This window comes from Harpia harpyja, chromosome Z (assembly GCF_026419915.1).
Source record: "Harpia harpyja isolate bHarHar1 chromosome Z, bHarHar1 primary haplotype, whole genome shotgun sequence".
In the NCBI taxonomy this organism is placed as follows: Eukaryota; Metazoa; Chordata; class Aves; order Accipitriformes; family Accipitridae; genus Harpia; species Harpia harpyja.
Window position 1 is genome coordinate 87,338,834 of NC_068969.1, and position 19,806 is coordinate 87,358,639.

At 48.0% G+C, this 19,806-nt stretch overlaps 1 protein-coding gene across 1 annotated transcript; it reads right to left on the reverse strand.

Annotated features, from left to right (window-relative positions):
- Positions 1 to 13,036: 13,036 nt before the first annotated feature.
- DMRT2 (doublesex and mab-3 related transcription factor 2) lies at positions 13,037 to 16,346 on the reverse strand. The gene is made up of 3 exons (XM_052778292.1): positions 15,996 to 16,346; positions 15,809 to 15,911; positions 13,037 to 14,140 (listed from the first exon to the last, which is right to left on the reverse strand). Exons 1-3 carry the CDS (start codon positions 16,344 to 16,346, stop codon positions 13,119 to 13,121), a joined length of 1,476 nt encoding a protein of 491 aa, XP_052634252.1. The 3' UTR covers positions 13,037 to 13,118.
- Positions 16,347 to 19,806: the final 3,460 nt, after the last annotated feature.

Sequence of the window (19,806 nt, forward strand, 5' to 3'; positions counted from 1 at the left end):
TCTGCAAAGCATTTGAAGGCCAAACTACATTACCAAGCATCATGCAATAAATGTTGAGGATTTTGGTGTTAGCAGCCACATGCTAAAGTGATTTTACATGGCTCCTTTCTTATCCCTGGCTTGTCCTTCACTCTTTTCATGTACATGTCCCATTTGAGAGGGAATATGTCTAGCAATTACAGCATGTGGAAGCTTGGTTTTATTATATTTGCTTAAGGTTACTTTACCACAGAGAGTGTGGGATAGCGGTGAGAGAAGAGAGTTGAAATGCCTGTGTTAGGTGTCTGGATGTGGCTCTGTCTCTGGGTGTGGTGCTGGGCAGACCACAGCACCAGCCTCCGCACCTCACCTCAGCCCCTGGTGAGACATTCCTGATGGCCACCTGAGGAAAACTCAGGGCAAGCAATCCATCCTGGTCCCTCCTGCAGCCCGCTTTGCCCTGCTGTCCCCAGAAGCCACCCAAAATCAGGGCAGTCAAAGGTCCCTGCTCTCCCCCTGAACTGCTGCAGTACCTCCTCATGGTTTGGGACCTGTTAGTGTCCTTATGAAGTACTTCGAGATATCAGAGCAAAAAAGGATACACAGTGTTTATCACTGAAGTTTGCCAACCTTAGCAAGGTGTCTCTACCCTTAGCAGGAGGCTGTGGAGGGGACACCAAAAAGGTGAACAAGCTTCCCCAATGCACATCACACAGGGAGGTCTCTCCTATTAGGCAGGACACAGCGTACCATGCTCCCTCTGCCTAGGAAGATTGTCAGAGCTCTGGAAACCTGTATATGCTGTGGGTGGACTGGGAGGGTCTTGCATTACTTTGTTAATCCAGTGGTGTATATAGATGGAGGTGAAGATGCCCATTTTTAAGAATTTATTAGCCAGCATGTGCTTCTTCCCAGCAGGAAGAAGTGGCACATCAGGGTGCTAGCTTAGCAAGGAGACACTCTGATACAGGAGCTGCATCAGCAGATTCAGCCTTTCCTCTCCACACCCAGAAGCCAGTGCATTAACTAGGCCTTTGACAAGATTTTCATGGCACCAGGGCTCCTGACACAAAAGCATTACCCCATCACATCTGTCCTTGTTTGTGAAGTGCTCTTCTCCCACCTGGCAGGTGAGGAACAGAGAGAGGACTTTCACCAGCAGCTTTGGTGCGAGCAGAACTGAGCCCTCAGGTCCCACAGCACACATGCAGTGCATCCAGGACCAAGCCACTGCAGACTTCTATACAATGATCCAGGTCTTTGGGAGCTCTTGCCCCTTTTCCAAAACCTTCCATGCCAAATGGCCAAAGGACGAGCCCACAAACTCACCATTGAGTTGTCCGAATCAAAGACAGAAATTCTGCTTGCACGGGATGTTGTCCTCCTGCAGTCTGTAAAAACTGGGCTGAAATATGGGAGCCATATCTTTGTTGTCTAAACCAAGTTTTATGCAAACTTCCCAGATCTGGAATGACTAGCAATAGCTCACCAGATATTGTTGGCCCTGGATGGCTTTCTGAGATGCGACCCTTCTCTAGGGTAAAAGTTTTTCTTAAAAAAACCCAAAACATCTAGATGCTCCCACGTATTATCATGCTAGATACCGCCTGGCTCCTGGCTCCATGAATTTGAACTCTTCAGCTGGCAGAGAACAATGGAGACCATTGCCAGTTTCTTCAGAATTTCTCTGCCTCTTTCTTAGGAGCAGCTAGCCCGTATTTACTTCTCATTCAGTCCAACCAGTCACCAACTGTCACGAAATGGAGTGGTTTGGACCACTTAAAGAATCACCTTCAATGGTATTAGTAAAAAATGATTTAATAGGAATTTATATAAAAGTGCGACTTCACAGAATTCGATGGCAAGGTTCACTCCATTACTTAATACATGGATGAAATGTACAAAGGAAAATTAACTTAGAATCAAACTAAAATTATATATACAGAGACCAAAGATGCAATAGGGTAAAAGAGAAACATACAAAGGAAAATCGAGTTAGAATTGATTTCTCGTGATTTGTATAGAGATCAGGAATGTAAAAAGGTAGGGGACACCCGCCCATTAGGTCACGAGGTTCAGAGAAGACCCCTTTGCTTTCTAAACTCCTGTCAGAGTCTAGGTGCAGCTGGATCAACTCCTCGTCCCAGACTTGGTCAACGGTTTATATCTAAAGGGATTATGAGTATAATATCAGCCTGAGATTCATTCACAGTTGAATAAAGTTCACAACAGTGACTTAAGTATAGATTCGAAAAGCAATATTTGTAATATACTTGCTATAGAATATTCAGGTTAGTACACACACACATGCACAAAGACACTAAGAGATATACATAAGCAAGTAAAAGAGGTATACCTGTTAAAAATTCCCCTCGAGTTCAGTGAAAATATTCACATCAAATGCTTCGGCATCTTTCTCAACGGGCAAAGCATTGAGCCTCAAGGAGCAAAGACCATCAGCCCAGGTCCCATCGGCTTTCAGCGACACACCTCCGATCTTCGCAAACTGAAGAGTTTGTGAGCTCTGAGACGTATCCCACTCAGAGGGAGATGCTGGTCGCAGCCCGCTGCGGTCCAGGAGAGCTCAAAGGGTCTCACTTAGTACCGCTGTTTATAGGTTCGGGAAATGATGGGCTTTAGTCATCAGCAAATTACTGGGATTCCAGTAGCACTGGTACCCTTTCACATGAGTAACGATTCAGATAAGGAAGGCTCCAAGGCTGTCAGGGAATGACTTCAGATTCAGGTACAGGATGTTCCAAGGCTGTCAGGAGAGGACTGAGATATGTCCCAAGGTTGTCAGGAAATGACTAATTATCCCTACTCCTGTCCCCAGCCTCCGCCAGGCAACAGGACTCCTTGGTTCGGTCAGTGCAGCTCCCTGTCTTAGCCATGCAAGAGTTCCTGGTACGGTCAAGGGATGCTTAACCACCCAACTCATTACACTTATGCTAAGGCCTAGTGAGACTTCCCAAGACCATAAATCAGCCCAGAGAGGGGGAAGAAATGCACCACCACCACAATCTCCCTGTCAAAGCAAGGAACTGCCAAGCAGGGCTGGAAATGGTGATAGTTTCTACACCATTGACTCATTTCATTCGGCCATTTAAAATCTAGAAGACTTTAACAAGCAGAAAGACATTTACAATGTTGATGTGCTCTAAAGATAGCTTGGCAGAAGTTAGCTGACTTTCTCTTATATGCAGGCACTGTCACCTGGGATATGCTGAACACAGGATTTCTGGCCTTCCTTTTGGTCCAAACATCAGTCCCAATATTCACTGTATTTTCTTTTCACAGACTTCATTAGCAGTAGGATGCACAGCAGCTCACGCAAGAGATGGCCTTCATTTTCCCTGCACTCCAAGTCCAAGTTTCTGTACGTACCTCAGTTTTTTGTCTCGTGGCTTTAATCTCCCAAACACTGTAGTATATTTGCTTAACATAAGAATGCATTTCCTCAATATAAAACAACAGCAAGGACAGAACAGTCCAAAATAACTGTAGGAAGGAATTAATCAGATCAGCTGCATAATAAAATATCAGCCATAGGACTGAGTTAGTCTTTATTTCTTTTCTTTGAAGATTTAGGCCACATTTGAAAAGCTCTTGAACAAACCAATGGCATGACAGTTTGAAGATAAAACACTTCCATTTAAGCATGATCAAGTATGCAACTGCAGGATGCACCATACAAGCATATTGGAGACCTGCCTTCTGGACTCAGCTGTTAACTCCAAACAAGTACCAGAAAGCACAGTGTTTTATAAAAACTTGTAACTGCTTTTGCGAAAACCTTCATTCTGTCAGAATACTTGTCTCTTCTAACAAGTGACTGTGTGGAGATAAACATCTCTGCTTCATCTTTGACAGCAATGGAAACTGGGCCAGTTATGACTGCAGGTTCAAAGACCGAGCCCTATATTTTATCCTACTTTCACGGTCTTTTCTGAAATAACATGTCAGAGGAACATTCATAATTGTAATGTATTCCATACACTTTCTGGTATAATCAGTACACAAGAGACTCTTCGGATGTATAGTCACTAGGGAGTAGTGCCTACACTGTTTTGACTCAGATGCAGTATGATCTTTACCCTTTGCTGTAAATTGGCTCAGAGCACATCTTTATGTGTCAGTTTTGCCTACTGACTTTCAGATGTTACCAGCTTCCAGTGCTATGGAGCTGCTTTGGAGTACATGTGATTTTCATTTTACACATTTTTCAGTTCCTTCATATGCCCAAATGAAAAATCCAGTGTTCAGGGACATCACATGGATTTATGATACTCTCTAGTGGGACTTTGTGTTCGGAACCTAATGAATGGATTATCCTCATCCACATGTGGCATCTCCCAGCTGTAGGAGACATGTTATTATTCCTTGTTTATTTTGCAGCTTCCGCAGGAGCGTGCTGAGCTGGTTGCTTTGTAGAAAGCCTTTACAAGGCGTTCTGGGGTAGGCTGTTTTCCAGCACAAGAACCTAATCCTGACCACAATGAGTAGTGCCGGTACTCAACTGCTGCCGAGTGTAAAGGGAAGCACAGACCTCAACACTTATGTTGGAGGAGTCACTGGTATGTCCTAGACAGAAGGGGATATCATGTGTGACAGGAAAGGAAGGAGCTTAGAAAGGTACATAAGATTAACTGTGTGGGAGAGGATGACAGGGAAAGCACATAAGAACAAACTCTTTTTAGCCTGGTTTCCCAAAACATTTTGCACCTACTTTACTTCTCTCTGCTTTCAAAACTATTTATTTCAGCTACATTTGCAGATAGCATCAGTCTCAAAGATAGCAAATTCAACAAATGTCACAGATACAGTCAGTTGGATAGAGAAGATACACTGTACAGGTACCTCCATGCCAGGAGAAAAAGTGGTAGGAGGAGCCCTACTCTCTGAGTTGGGCTACAAGAGAATCCAACTCAAAGTCAACCTTCTGCCACAACCCTGGCTTCAACTAATGTTTCACTTGCGGAAGGGCTTGATTTGCATTTGCAGGTGTCAGAGTGAGTGCCAGGTAAAAGCTAAAGCAAAGCCAGCTTAGAAAACGCATGCCAGTCTTCTACTTCTCGTGTACCTGCTGGAATGCTATTAATCCATATCTACCAAGTGTGTGCTTTGGTGCCATGGGAAGTGAAGTGTGAGCTGTTGTGCAGTGAGCAGTAAAAAGTGGGGGAGTGCAAAGACAAGCTCTCTTTTATTACTGGATTGCAGAGGCTCCCCCTGCCCCTTCCCATCCTGCTCCCACAAACAAGACAACTCTGAGCAGACTGTGTGGGAGTAACACCAGAAGCTGAATCAAGTCATTGCTACAAGGACCCTGTTGTTAACATGCATATGCTTTCCTTTCTGTAAGCCTGGACTTATTACTGGTTGCTATAAATTACAGAAGATCATGCACTCAGCATAACCTTCTGCTCATATCCTCCTCTGCTAGATGCAAACCCCTTTATGGTTAGCTACACCATCATTGCTTTGAGGTTAAATTATTACAAATAATGCTCACAGGCTCATGGGTTTACTCTCAGTTGTTCTTAGTTCAAAATCCCTGAGTCGCTCTCCTCTAATTCTGAGCAAGGAATTTAATGGACTGAAGAAAAGAGTTTTATCCCAGAACCTTTTTTCCTCTCACTTCTTTGCATTGCAGAGCCTCTGCCTAAAGCCTCCATACCCAGCAGAGCATGCCCCCTTACTGCTACATCTGCAAACTGTTAGCCCAGAATTGCTACTCACACAGGACATAGCAGCTTTGTAAGCGAGCATTTTGCATTGGGGGATACTCCACTGTCTGAAAAAGCCAAAGCCTTTTGACTGAAAATGCTCTGTCAGGGTGTTCTGAAACTGGCCGCCACCCATCCACCAGCATGAGGACTGTTGGCTGTCCCTCTGTGGCCAGGCGGGTGCTCAGGCTGTGGTTGTGCTCTCCCTGCCCGTCTGGTGTCGGGCTCTGTATAGGGCCCTGCTGCCATTCCCCCCCTTCGCAAAGGCCAGCAAGGAGAAGGTGGAAGTCAGGTGGGGCTGACCCAGCAGCCACTAGTTAAAGTCCTCCTTGTCAGTTTTTGACTTGTTCTGCTCTGTACTTTTCTGCCATGCCAAGATCGTTTCCCAAAGAGACCAGGCTACCAGCTCCCTCCAGGCACATCCTAGAGGCAGATTAATGACAAAGCAATTTCAGTAGGAAGCCCTTTGTTCCTGAACTTGAATCCTAGACCAGTTTGCCAGAGTCAGAATAGAAAAAATTTTAAACCAGGATAATGAGACTCCTGTTTTCTCAGCCCATTTATGAAAGAGTAATATGGGAAAGCATGGTGAGTGATGAGGTGGACATTATGTTTGAAGCTGAGGGAATTCAGCCCTTCTTAAAGTAAAGCTTTTCAGTCATGCTCTACGCAACTACCTTGTCTTGAGCCTGAGCTGAAATTTTGGCATCACCTTAATCTCTGGTTTGCATAGGTTTGCAGTATGGTTGTTGTCATGCTTTCAGAATTTCACAACTATTGTTTTTTTCTTTTATTTTCAGACCTTGCAGTCCTAAAGTCATAGGGAGCCATTTCTTTTTGCACTTACTCCATCATGAATTTAACAGAGGAGAGTTTATTTAATCCTAATGCAGATGACAATAGTATTGCAAAATTTAAGTCCTGCATGACAAGTCCTGAGTCAGGGTGGCCCTGGTTGACACTGAGCTGACCAAAAGGCAGCAGTGTCCTCTTTGGCAAGTATGTCCAACAGCATCCTGGTCTGCATTTGGCAGAATGTTGCCAGCATGTGGAGGGACGTGATCTCTCCTCTCTACTCAGCCCCAGTGAGACATATCTGGAGTGCTGTGTCCAGTGCTGGGCTCCCCTGTACAAAAGGACATACTGGAGTGAGTCCAGCAAAGGTTAGATTATGAAGATGATTAAGGGAGTGGAGCATCTCTCATATCAGGAAAGGCTGAGAGAGCTGGGGCTGTCCAGCCTGGAGAAGAGAAGGCTCAAGGGGACCTTATCACAGTGTATAGATAGAGGGAGCAAAGACAGTGGGAGCAAAGATGACAGATCTTGTCGTAGTGTCCAGGACAGTTCAAGAGGCAACAGGCACACACTGGAATACAGGAAATGCCATCTAAACAGAAGAGCTTTTTTTTTCTTGTGCGGGTGGTCAAACACTGGAACAGGCCGCCCAGAGAGGCTGTGAAGTCTCCATCCTTAGAGTCAGTCAAAACCAACTGAACACAGCCCTGAGCAACCTGCTGTGGCTGACCTGCTATGGGCAGGGGTGGGACTGAGCACGCTCCAGAGCTGCTGTCCAGCCTCAGTACCATCATGGTTCTACCCTACGGTTCTATCCCATAGCACTAAGTTCCAATTAATAAATATGTCTGAGGATATAGTAGAGGAAGTAGTACTGTTCTACGAGGTAAGGACAGCTCAGTTGGTAACAAGCATAAACAAAATTTCTAAATTAAATGGAAGTTTAAATAAAATGTGATTTTCCACACAGGTTAAAGTGTAAGGCTCCTGTACATTTGTCACCTCCAAGTCACTTACTAAGATCTTCTGATGGTTTTTTTTCAGCTCTCCATTCATGCTTACACTGCTGCAAATCTAAAATTGTTTGAAAGGAGCTGGTTTTACCTATATATATTTTACACTGCGATTTTGTTTTTCTATCTGTATACATAGCTCTGGTCTTTCTAAATCTATGATCCAACAATTCTATGACTATTTACAGCATCTTTTCACAGAGGACCAACTCCCAGTGTGCTTTTCATGACCCAGAGGCAAGCCATCTCTGAAGGTGAACAGTTCACCCGTGTTTTCTGTCTGACTTCGAAAAGTGGAGTCTGGCCATGGCAAATTCGCATAGGATGGTCTTTGTGTAGAAATAAAATGTGTAGATGAAAACCAGGCATGGTGTAATGGGTGCCACTATTAGCTCTTGCTACACAAATACAGAAACTGTATATCACACATGGTACTAGTTCAACCTACCTGTTACCTGCCCAACTGGATTGCCAAGGAATGAGTGAAAAATCTAGTCACTGTTTTAAGACCAGATTTGGCCAACTACCGTGAGGTATAGATGCAGAGGCTGTCAGCCAGACTGTGACTGTGCAATCTGGCATTCCTAAAACCTTTGTGTCTCTTCTAAATTTTCTTCTAGACTCCATCTTGCAAGGATAAGTATGCATCTTGGTAGGCTCCAGTTGGCATACACATCAGTAGGCTTGCCTATGCAGTTTTCCCCTTTCCTTGGGTGGATTGGGAAAAGGGCCACTTCCCTCTTCCAATGTAATTTTTCATTCTTCCAATTCTTCCAACATCTCAACATAACTGAATATGAAGAATCACCCCTTTCTTTTCTGTTGGTCACTGTGGAAGCTCTTATTTGTCAGCAAAAACTAGACACAGCAGTGTGTCCTGTGGTAACACACAGGTTAGACAGTGATTTTTCATTCCAGAGACCCAAATCCCCTCACATTCATGCAAAGTTTGGAGCGCTGAGTTCAGGGTGAGAGGTAGACCCCTACCCTCAGTTTGTGACCATGGAACAGCACCAGCATCAGCCCCTGTACTGCAGGTGATGGGTCACAATAACAGCAGGGCTCACTGGCTTTGGGCTACCAACTCCAAATGACAACAAAAGGGTTGGCTGCAGCCCATGAACCTGATTTCTGACTTGTTTCTGGACAGAAAAATCATTGTAGCTTGTTCACAAAGATCTGGTGCTGAGGACAGGGAGAGAGGGAACTGGCAATGTGGAACAACTTGATTTTTTTTCCAGTTTGGATGTTTTCTTTATCTATGAAGAGGGATGCTTCCTCCAATAAAACACCAACTGGTTCCTGTCTCCCAGTCACACTGACATTCCTGCCACTGGTTTCCACCTGCCTACACATGTTTCCCCAGCAGCCCTTCTTGCATAAGCCACAGTTTGTCTTGGTTTCAATGCAAGCAAACAGAAAATGGCTGATCACTACTATCTGAGTTAAAGGAGGCATTATGTGTACTTTATGCTGTTTAGCTGACAGAAATTCAGAGAAGGAACTTAGTGATCCAGTGAGAATCTCATCCATTATGGGCAATGACTCCTGGTGCCAGCTTTTGCATCAAGGTCAGCTGAATGGAAAGTGTTGGGTACATGAACTGAAAGACTTGATCGTGCAAACAAGCTGCCAAATCAGAATGACAACATACCACCCTGTTCTACACTTAAAATCAAGAAACGGAGAGAGTGTCAAATTCCCTAATTCTGGAACAACAGCAACTGGGAGCTGGTTAATGTTCAGCCTTCAGGGCCATTAACTCTACAGGGACTTGTGCCTTCACAGCTGGCCAAAAAAGTGACTTGCTTTTATGATCCCAAGGGGATGAGGAGCTCAGACTGCAAAACTCGGAAAGGTCTTTGTCATAGCAGGAGGACAAGCGGACAGCATAGGGCTAAGTCGTGTTCTCAGGCCAGAATGCAAATGCATTCAGCTGATGATTTCTCTGGCATTTCAGTCTTGACATCAGCTGAATGATTCGTGTCCGACTATCCAGCCATCTCACCAAACTCTGTGCCTTGACCTACCTGAAGCCCAGCAGCTAGATATGCTGATTCACAGACATCAAAGATAAATGACAGTTTTAAGGCAGGCTTTGTGGCAAGCCAGCAGCGCTGGTGCAGTCACCTCCAGGAAGCCAGCACCTGAGAGAAAGCCAGCAACCCACACCTATGGAGCAGTGATTCTGCCCCTACTCACCACAGCCCCCATCTCAATTCTCCTGTGCCACGTGAGGGAGAAGCACTGTCACAGCAGCAACTATTGATAACCTATCCCCTCTCCAAGTGAACCCATCACCGCCCACTCCTTGCCACCAGGCCAGGTAGTCAGCCAGGCACTGTCTGGGGTACCACTAATTCCCATTTCCTCTAGTTCTGTACACTTACACACCTCTGTACACCTATACAAATTTTTGTCTCAGTATGTATACGGAAGGCCTGCACTTCCAAAAAGTAGTTGGTTGTCCCTGACAACACCATCTGCCAGGCTTATTACTTCACAGACCAAGTGAATAATTGTTCTTTGTACTCCTTTCCACAAATGTTTTGTGCTCCACAGCCAGCACAGGTTCTTGACCTCCTGTCCCAATCCTAAAGCTGAGTTTCCCAAGTATGTTCCACCATCACATAAGAAAAACTGAGGCCAGAAGGGGATCAGAAGGGAAATGCAACCTGAAATCGATGAGCACAGCACAAAGATGCATCCCGTACTCAGAGAAAACTAGTTGCCCTGCCCACACACCCAGCGAATGCCACAAAAAATTGTATTTAAGAAGCGGGGAGCATAGGATATTTTAACAGCTGACTTACTGCCAGGGAGACGCTGCCTAGCAGTCAGTGCTAGACAGTTTCTGAGCAATGAATTCTCTTCTTCATGAGTCTGTACAGCCACACCAGCACACGCAGAAAAGTCACTACTGCTCTAGAGAAGCACATGGCTGAAAGAGGCAAGAGTGCTATACACCCACGGCAAAGATGTGTAAGGAAAATCACATGCTGTCTGTGTATATGCTATCTTGCTCAAGCTACTCATCATCCTCTCCGTGAACAATAGACTTTATACATGTTTTTAACAAAGGAAAGGAAAAAACAATCTGGGTGCAAGAAGATTTCAAAATGCATGAGGTAAGTCCAGGGTCTGTGAAATTAAAGGAAACTAAGTACAGTGAGAAATAGCTGATGGAACTGAAGCAAGACTTGAGCAAGGGTCACTTTTTTTCAAGTAGTAATAGAAATGTCACTCCTCTTCTAATGACTGGGATTTGAACAAAACTATCTGGAACGTACATATTTTATGTATATAAGTGTGTGTGTATATATATCTGTAAATATTAGTGTTTGGTATATTTTCAGAGTTTGAATTTGATCAGCTCAACTGGTTCTTTAAAAGGTCAAGAGGTACCCATCTGTTGGAGGGTTTTGGTTTTCTGATCTTTTTTTAAGGGACAAATAAAGACAAGTGACTTCCTGAAAAAATATTTCAGATGCAAAATTGAACAATGTTAGATGCACGCATTGGCAGGCAAAAAAATATTTAGGCAGGACTAATTCCAGTATCCAATACTGCTCACTACATAGATTGCTGAAGTCTCTTTCATCTGTCATCTTAGTTTATGCCAGCAGCTCTGAAAAACAAAACAAATCATATTTTTAATAACAAAGGAAGCCCTACTTAAATTAAAACCTTTGTTAGCATTTAATGTTCAACTAAGCCAAAGAAGGAAGCTGTGGTGAAAGCAAACAAATATGAAATGTGAAGAATTTCACTCCATTTACTCTGGGTAAAAGCTGCTTAGCATGGTCTGACTGCTAAACTGATTAATAAGCAGATTCAGCTCTCAAGTAAGTTAAAACTCCCTCTAATGGCAATTGGATAAAGGACAGAGTTTGAAAAAATGAAAAGCATCTCACTGCATTTGAAATGTATTTTCAGCTAGGCAAAAGCTAGTTAGTATGAATGCTTTTGAAAAGTGAAACTCCAGCTAGTGCCCAGGATTTTTTTTAAATTACAACAAATTTCTTTACATTCCTGATAAATTTTTTATGTGCTTTGTAAGATGTGTTATGTAAAAATTTACACGTTACGTAAAATATGTTTTCTCCAATGTGTTTGTTGCTTTAACAAAGTGGCTTAGAAAAGCACCCATGACAGACTACTCCTCCCATCCATGAAAAGGGTCCTGCTATTCAGCAATACCACTCCCAACAGAAACACTAAACACTTTCAGAGATACTTAAAGAATCAGAAATTCACAGGCTCAGATTCATTCATAGCAAAAAATAAGCATTTAACCTGTGCAGCATGTGTAATAAAATCAGAAAACTTTACATTCTGCTCACAAATACCAAACAGAAATTGTCCTCAGGAAATAATAAAAATTAAGAACAAACCACAGCTCCCTTCAACTGGCTTGAGCACTGTCTGCAAGATAAAAATGTTAAAGAAGGAAGGTAGCCAAGGGATTACTGATTAGCACTAGATGTGCTAGCGGTAACATACATACAAAATCATGAATTTAGAAAGCTTCAAGCTCAGTCATAATGAGAGCTGGTAATGCTTTTTTTTTACAACCTTGAGGGCATTTCAGGTTCCCAGGTAAATTCTACTGGTTAATCTGCCTGCAAAAGGGCATAGAATTACAAAACTGAGATCATGACTTGATTTCTCATTCACAGTGAGGATTCTGTGCATCATTTTTACAGCCTGAAGGTCATTTCAATCACCACAACACAAGAATCTCAGGCTCTTGCTGGTCAAAGGTGGAATGTTTTCAGAAGGAAAATATTCTAGGAAGCAGAAATCCAGAGTAAAGTCAGCTGAACATAAAATAATAATAATAATTTTTTAAAAAAGCAGCAGAACTTTTATTCAAAAACTGGATTTTTAAAAACACTTTTATTCAAAAGCTTACCAGACTGATTCTCCTCAAATCCAATCTAGTAACTCTTTCACTTTAGGAGTAGAAGCTTTTATAAAGAGGTGTGGAATAAACCGGTCTTTTGTACTAGTATGCATTCTCCTTCAGAATAAGAAAGGCATTTGGAATCTGATCCAAACCTCAGTGAAGATAATAAAAAAAGTCTTGCAAATTCACACTAGCCTACATGCACCATTGTTACCTCTTCTCTTAGTTACTGGAGGTTCAAAGCAGAAATGACCATTTACCCCACCAAGATAACTAGTAAGTATATTGACAATAGTAGATAAAAGAGTAAGTATATTATGAAAGTATGGAATACTTGCCTGTGAGATACTAGAGACAAAACAGAGATCAGGAATACGCCTATGCTTGTATGTAATCTCATTTTATTGAATGGTTTGAAGTCCTGCTTAAAATAACAACGCCTTAGTCTGTACATGCAGTTTCAATTTTAAAAAATTAAATATATTTGTTTTTTCATAAAACATGCATATTTATGTACATCATTTTGAGATAAAAAAAGAATTACCATTTACAGCAGAAATTCCTCTTTACAAATCTTTTAAGAGACAAGGCAGGCAGTTGCAATTCTACAGAAGGCAAAGCATACAAACTCTCTACACTGAGGGTATAGTTTATTCATTTTATTCATTGAGAGACATTAGCAACTGCAGAAGAAGGTCATTTAAGAATGGATTCAACTGAAAATGACAGTGGCTCAGATGTTGAAAGTTTTGTTGTGGCCTGTTTAGGCCCAAAGAAGTCTTTTGCACATTTGTCTATAGTAAACTTGTGGGTTTGGTTCTCTTTAATGGCACATTCTCTGTATTTCTTAGAAGCATCTTCAAAAGTCTCTTTCACAAATGATGTTCTCAACTCTGCTCCTGATCTGTCAGGAAACTGCTGGAACAGTGACTGAAATGAATTGTATTTGAGTGGTGGAGGGGGCTTGGTACTGTCTTTGCTGATCTTGCTTAATACCTGTTCCTGAGGAGCCAGAGAATCCTTATCAGAAATCTGACAGAAAGTCCTTTTTGGAGGAGAGAAAGCTGACCTCTCACGAGCTTCCTGAGGAAGGCATGGTATCTCATTACACGACTGCTGAATGCCTTGCGTGTGGGTCAGAATGAGTGAATTTTCCAGTTTTGGAGACATGATGCTGTGCTCAGTGTTTGGACAGTCCTGACTTTGTGAGACCTTGGCATCCCAACCTGCCCCAGGTTTGAGAGCTTGGACACTAGTAGCATTTAACAGGCATTGCTGGTAGAGGAGAGCATCACTAATGGGGCCACATTTTGGCCACACTAAGAACCTAGAAGACAGGGGATACTGCCTGTAGGTAGTAGCTACACTGACATTTGAAGAAATTAATTCCATGTTGCTGGATCCTGAACACTGCATGGTTAGATCAAGGCAGGTCGGTAAAAAATTGCAAAACTCCTTGTTTGGAGTATCAACTTGACTAGTGTTAAAGGCTGTTTTATATGAGTTGTATTCAGCTCCATGCACCATGCGATTAGGAAGAAAAAGGGCAGCTGCTTGTGTAGCTTCCATCATCTCTCTCTCTTTATACTCTCTCTCTAACATAATGTTCTCCAACTCTTTATCAGCAAAAGCCCGTCTCTTTCTCATCCTGTCACTTACAGGGGGTGGCAAGGGTGAATTCCCTCCCAGGTAAGGGTCTGTCGGAATAGGACGGTAACCTAAAACAACAAAGCAGCATTAGGAATGAAGCCACATAAGAAAAACATTAAAACTGTATTTGTTTTTACAAACTCCTTCGTTTGGAGCCAGTCATGCCAGACACCGAACACTTGCTACAGACCCTGGCCACTGTCAGCTCCTACTGAAGTCACTGTGCCACAGACGCTTAGCTCCCTGCGCTGTCAGGTACGTTCGGTACAAGTTCCTCAACACAGATAAGCAAGCCCTGCTCCCCTGACATGTGTAGTCTTCTTCAAAGCTAGCTGATTAGTAAGTTTAAAAAGCAATTCTAAAACAGCAGATTAAGCAAAGAAAAACAAAGGTAAAACCCTGCAGTGTGTTATGACTAGTATTGCATCATGCAGCTTAAGGAGATAACCATCCATTTTTAACAAATACAGAAGTATTCAAATATTTTGTTTCTTCTGAACTAAAAGAGAACTTCGATAAAACATAGAAATCCAGTCTCCAGTATATTCAATTACCAGGCTAACTGGATTCATTTAATGTAACTGATAGGGTCCAATCCTGTTTGCTCTACCCAGACAAGTAATCCCATCGAATTAATGAAACTCCTTACGTGAGTAAGGAGAACAGGGTTTTACCTGTTTTCACTCCCATTCCTCTCACACAGGTTTCCCCATTGTCAAGGAAGATATCTATACCTACAGCTGATGCCTTTTCTATTCTCTAAAGATGAATCACTATGTACACATTGCTACAAGATGGTAGAAAATTCCAAGGAGAACTAGGAAAAAAGAAAAAGAAAGTTAAGATAAATTAGAGGAAAGAATACAGAAGAGATTTTTTTTTTTAGAAGAGTGAATTGTAGATGAAAATTAGAGGTATCTGACAGGACAAAATTTTAACCGTGCTTGCACAGGCAAAGAAAAGAGCTTTCTACTGGGGGAAAAAAAAAAACTAGATTTGATATTTACAGGGCAACAGTTTGGAAAGTAATTAAAGCAGACATAGAAATAAATTTGGGCACGATCTGAAGAGGGAGTGGGAAACAAAAAATACACCCTCTCACTAAAATATCCATCTTTAAAATGTCATTCTTCCACAGTTAATATTTTCGACAGGGGAAAAAAAAAAAAAAAAGAGCAGCCTATTATGCATATCTTACTATTGATAATGCCACAAATGGTGCGCCTGTGTTAGGCGTTCAGATCAAAAGAAAAAACCAACAACAAAACAAAACAAAAAACCAACAACAAAACAAAACAAAAAACCAACAACAAAAACACCCAAAACCCAACCAACTAATTCATTTACTCATTTGCTGATAAAAACACCCACGAATAAATTGCCCTGCACTGCAAAACGCTGCTGGGTAGTCATGTAAAAAGAATGTCTGCTTGTAACAGTAACTCTCAAATTTCAAATTACCGTTGCTAGCTTTTAAGGCATTATTTTGGGCTGAAATTCTGCCACATCGATTGCAGACACGAAGAGCAGGAGCCGCCGGGAGGGGAGGTGAGGTTCCGGCTCCGAGAGCACCCGCGTTTATTTCGGGAAATGAAGCTGTGTTTCACGCGTGTCCGTGAGCAGCCGCGCCTCGGACGGGAGGTACGGGTTTTCCTGGGGCAGAGCGGGGTTTCCACGCCGCGGGCCGGTGCTGCGGGACTGGGGGCAAGCCGTGGAGGGGCGGGGGATGCCCTTACCTTCCAGGATGCTCTTGGCCAGGAGGCTGGGCGTCCGGACGTGCCTCTGGTAGACGGCTTTGCGCTCCAGGCTCACCTGCTTCCCCGCCAGCCCCTTCTTGTCCTAGGAGAGAGACGGGCAGTGCCGTCAGCCCGGGGGCCGCCCGCCCGGTCCCGTCCCGTCCCGTCCCGTCCCGTCCCCTCTCACCTCGGTGGCCTGCTGCCGTCGCAGTGCCACCTGGGCGGCCATGACGCGCTGCCGCTCCACCACCAGCAGGCAGTTGGCGCACTGGCAGTCGCGCCAGCGGCAGAACCGCTTGTGTCCCTTCAGGCACGACACCACGCCATGGTTGCGGCACCGGGCGCACTTGGGCGTGCGGCTCAGCTTCCGCGGCTCGCTCCGCCGCGGGGCAGCCGCCGCCGCCTCCTCGCCTTCCTCCTCTTCCTCTTCCCTCTCCGGGCCGGCGCTGCTGCGCGGCGCGCCGGCCGCCTCGGCCGCCTCCCCCTCCACGCTCTCCACGTCGATCTCCCAGTCGGCGGCGGCGCGTCCTTCGGCCATGGCTCCTCGGCAGCGCCGCTGCAAGAGAGGGGTCAGGCCGCCCGCCCGCCCCCGCGGCGGGACGGCAGCCGGGGCACACCCGGCTTCCGAGGTGCCCGCCGCCGCCCGGCCCGCCGGCAGTCCCGCCGCGATGCGCCCCGGTCGGCAGGTCACGGCAGAGCCGCCTTGGGATGTCATCTCCCCCCTTACCCTCCGCTCGGGTCTCTTCCCCATGCCCCACGCCGGGCTCAGCTTAGACTCGAGGGACGCTTCCCGCCCCCCCGCGCCCGCCCCGGCTTGCCGGGGTGCTGTGCTCGCCCGCCGCCGGCAGGACCGCGTCTCCAGCGGCGGAGGGTGCGGGCAGAACTGCCGCATGGCGATGCCCGGCGCCGCGGGGCTGCGGGGCTGTCAGGTCCTCAGCGGGACCTGTTTACTTCAGGACCCTGACAAGCCTCCTGCCCGCCGCGTTCAGACTTAGGGGACAAACACGTAGGGAACACCTGGGCTTCACACACCGCCGCGGTCCGCTCCAGCGGCCAGGGGCTGTGCGGGCTCCCGGAGCTCTCCGCACTGCGGAAGCCGTGCCCTCGGACCCCCACCTCCTCCCACCCGACCTCCCCGTCCTTCCTCCCGCACTTGGCGCTTACCCGAGCTCAGCGCCCGAGGCCGGCAGGCGGTGCAGGCAGCTTGCAGGGCCGCCGCTGCCCAAGCCCAGCCGGAGGCAGGGGACTCCCGATCCCCGCACCTGAGGGTGCAAGGCTGCCCGACAGCCGGGGCGCCGCGCCGTCGAGGGGGGGTCGCTGCGTCTCAAGTGCGGCGGGCCGGGCCGGGCCGGGCCGGGCCGGGCCGTTCCTTGCGTGGCTGTGGGTGCGCTCTGGCTGCGCCGGGGCCGGTACCCGCCTCGCCCACGCCGCGCCCGCCCCGCGGCACAGTGCCCGCCGCCCCGGCCCCGCCGCGTTATCAGCACCGGCCGCCGCCGCCCGCGCCGCCCATTGGGCCCGCGCCGCGCGGCCGCCGCTCTGATTGGCCCGTGCCGCCGCCGCCCCGCCTCCCCCCGCCCGCGCCCCCCCTCGCCGCCGCCAGCCCGCGCGCGTGCCAACCGCCAGCCGCTCGCTCGTGGGTGCGGGCGGGCGCTGGGGCGGCAAATTTTAGGGCAAAAAAGGAAAGAAAGGGAGAAAAAACGGGAACGCGCCTGACGGTGACAGCTAAGAAACCAGCTCGGCGGGCGAACGGCGTCCCCCTCACTGGGGAGCGGGCCGGGGGCGCGGGTTTAAAAGGCTGAAACAGGCACCGCGTTTCTCGTTTGCAGTCGTTCGCGTTACTTGCCCCGCGAGTGGGGTTTTTTTTTCGAGTCTGAAAATGCAACGGAATCGGCGTTGTCTTCCTGCCCTGTCGGGAATTAGGGCGAGGAAAACGTTCGGTTATTGTTCAGCATTCCCTAGCCTCAGCGGCGTTTTCCACCGAGCACTGGGCTGTTGAGTAACTTTCTCCCCCTACCCGCCCCGCTCCCTGACCGAGGCTGCTCTTCGGAAATGGGGGAATGCCCCTTGTCTCTCAAAACGGGGAGAGATCAAAATTGTAACCCACAAATTCTCGGCCGTGCGAGCGAGGTGTTAGAGCTCGGTGCTTCCGTCGGTGAAAACGGGAATTCCCACGGGACAGAAGCGGACAAAATACACCTCGGCCGCGTTCAGCACTGGGCAGGGGAAGAGCTAGTGAATTTAAACAGAGTGTCCCCAGGAGAAAAAAAAAAAAAACAAACGGGGGGGAAAGAAAAAGGGGGAAAAAAAATCATGCGGGAGAGCATCAGTTCCCCACCAGTGTGCTGATCGAAAACTAACGATATGCAGAACACGCGGCCGAAACCATTCTCCGAAAAGGGAAAATATTTCGCTCTTTCCCCGAGCGGCGCCTGTGTATAATAAATACTGGTAATGTTCATGTACATAATAAACACAGGCATCCGCTCACGGTGAGCACACGGACCGGCCGCCGGCCACCGGTTCGGCATGGAAAAACCCTGCTCTTGAAGCCCTTGGGGACGGAGGCCCACGGGCGAGCGGCGCAGGCGGAGCCGTGCGGCGACGGGACGGGCACGGGCTCCGCCGCCCGCCCGGAGCTCCCAGCGCGGCCGCCGCCGCCGCCCGAGCAGGGCACTGGCCCTTCCCCTCGCCCTGCGGGCACCTGCGGGTACCTGCGGGGAGGGAGGGAGCGTTCGTCCCGAGGGAGCCGCACCTCCTCGGAGTGCTCACGCCGGGAGAGCGGGGAGAGGGAAGCGCATCCCCCGACGACAGGTATTATTCATCCCGAAAGAGAGGCCGGCTACTGTTTGGCTTACAAGCGTGACTAAAAGTCAAATACCCAAGGAATTCCACTTTCCCCCTTGGGGTCCCTCTTAAAAGGCACAAGCACGACAAAGGACCTGCTAGGTTAGGAAACAGAAGTCCCCTTTGCTTGTAAACCGACACCAAATTACAAACTACGGTTCTGCGGGCCGCTGGAGTAAATTACAAAACAGTTCGCCTCCTGTTTATTTTATCCACAGGGAACTGTGAAACCCAGCCACGATTTTAAAGCGTGTTTGTGTAACTTTCTTCTGCTCCTCTTGTTTGCGCTCCCCTCCAGCTCCTCTCCCCTTTCCCACCGGGAAGGAGAGGTGCCTCTGCTCTCCTCCGGCGGGACGCACCCGCGGGAGGAGGAGGCGGAGAGCGGTCCCCGGCATCGCCGCTCCCACTCGTGTGCCGCGGGGACCTCCGCTCCCGTGCAGCCCCCCCCCGCTTTGGCCCGCCGTGTCATCCGCGCCCGCTCTGAGCGGACACGGGCGGATGCCGTGCCGTGCCGCGCTGGGGCAGGCACTGATTTCCACGCGAGGGAAGGCAGCGATGCCCGCGGTGTGCAACCCTGCGTCCACCTGCCGCGCTATAATGCTCCCCGCGGGAGCGCCCGGCCCTCCCGCCCGCCCCGGTGCCGGCGGCTCCCGGGCTCCTTCAGAGCCTCCTCCGAGCACCCCCGCCCGCGCCTCCCCCCACCCCGAGCAGTGCCGGGGGGTCCCCCGGGACCTGCACTGCCGGGGGGGGGGGGGGGATAAGGGCAAGAAGGGGCACGTGGCAGACCCGGATGGGGGGCCGGGGCCGGGCCCTCGAGCCGCGCAGGCGGCGGCGGGGGCTACGCTGCTTGTAGCAGCGTCCCGGCCCGTGAAAGGCGGAGAGGAAGAGCGGCTCCGGGACACCGTAAAGGCCGCACGCAGGTCTTGCCCTGCGAGCCGGCGGCAGCGGGGCGCCCAGCGCCGGCCCTGCTTTGCATCGCTCTCCCGTGCGGCGGGGACGGCGGGCGTGCAGGTGCAGGTGCCGGTGCCGCCGCCCGCCCGCTCCTCGCATCCCCAGCCCTGCCTTCCTCCCGGGAAATTTATTAGCGAGGTTAGGGCAGGCCAACCAAACGGCAACCCCGCGCGCAGTCTCCCCGGGAGGAATGCTTTGATCTT

Bases quoted from the DNA above. Each gene is read 5' to 3' on its own strand.
- DMRT2 (XM_052778292.1), bottom strand. From the start codon at position 16,346: ATGGCCGAAGGACGCGCCGCCGCCGACTGGGAGATCGACGTGGAGAGC. The intron at 15,912-15,995 runs GTGAGAGGGGAC...TCTCTCTCCTAG, and splicing joins GACGGCAGCAGGCCACCGAG to GACAAGAAGGGGCTGGCGGG. The intron at 14,141-15,808 runs GTAAGGGCATCC...TTGTTGTTTTAG, and splicing joins GGCCAAGAGCATCCTGGAAG to GTTACCGTCCTATTCCGACA.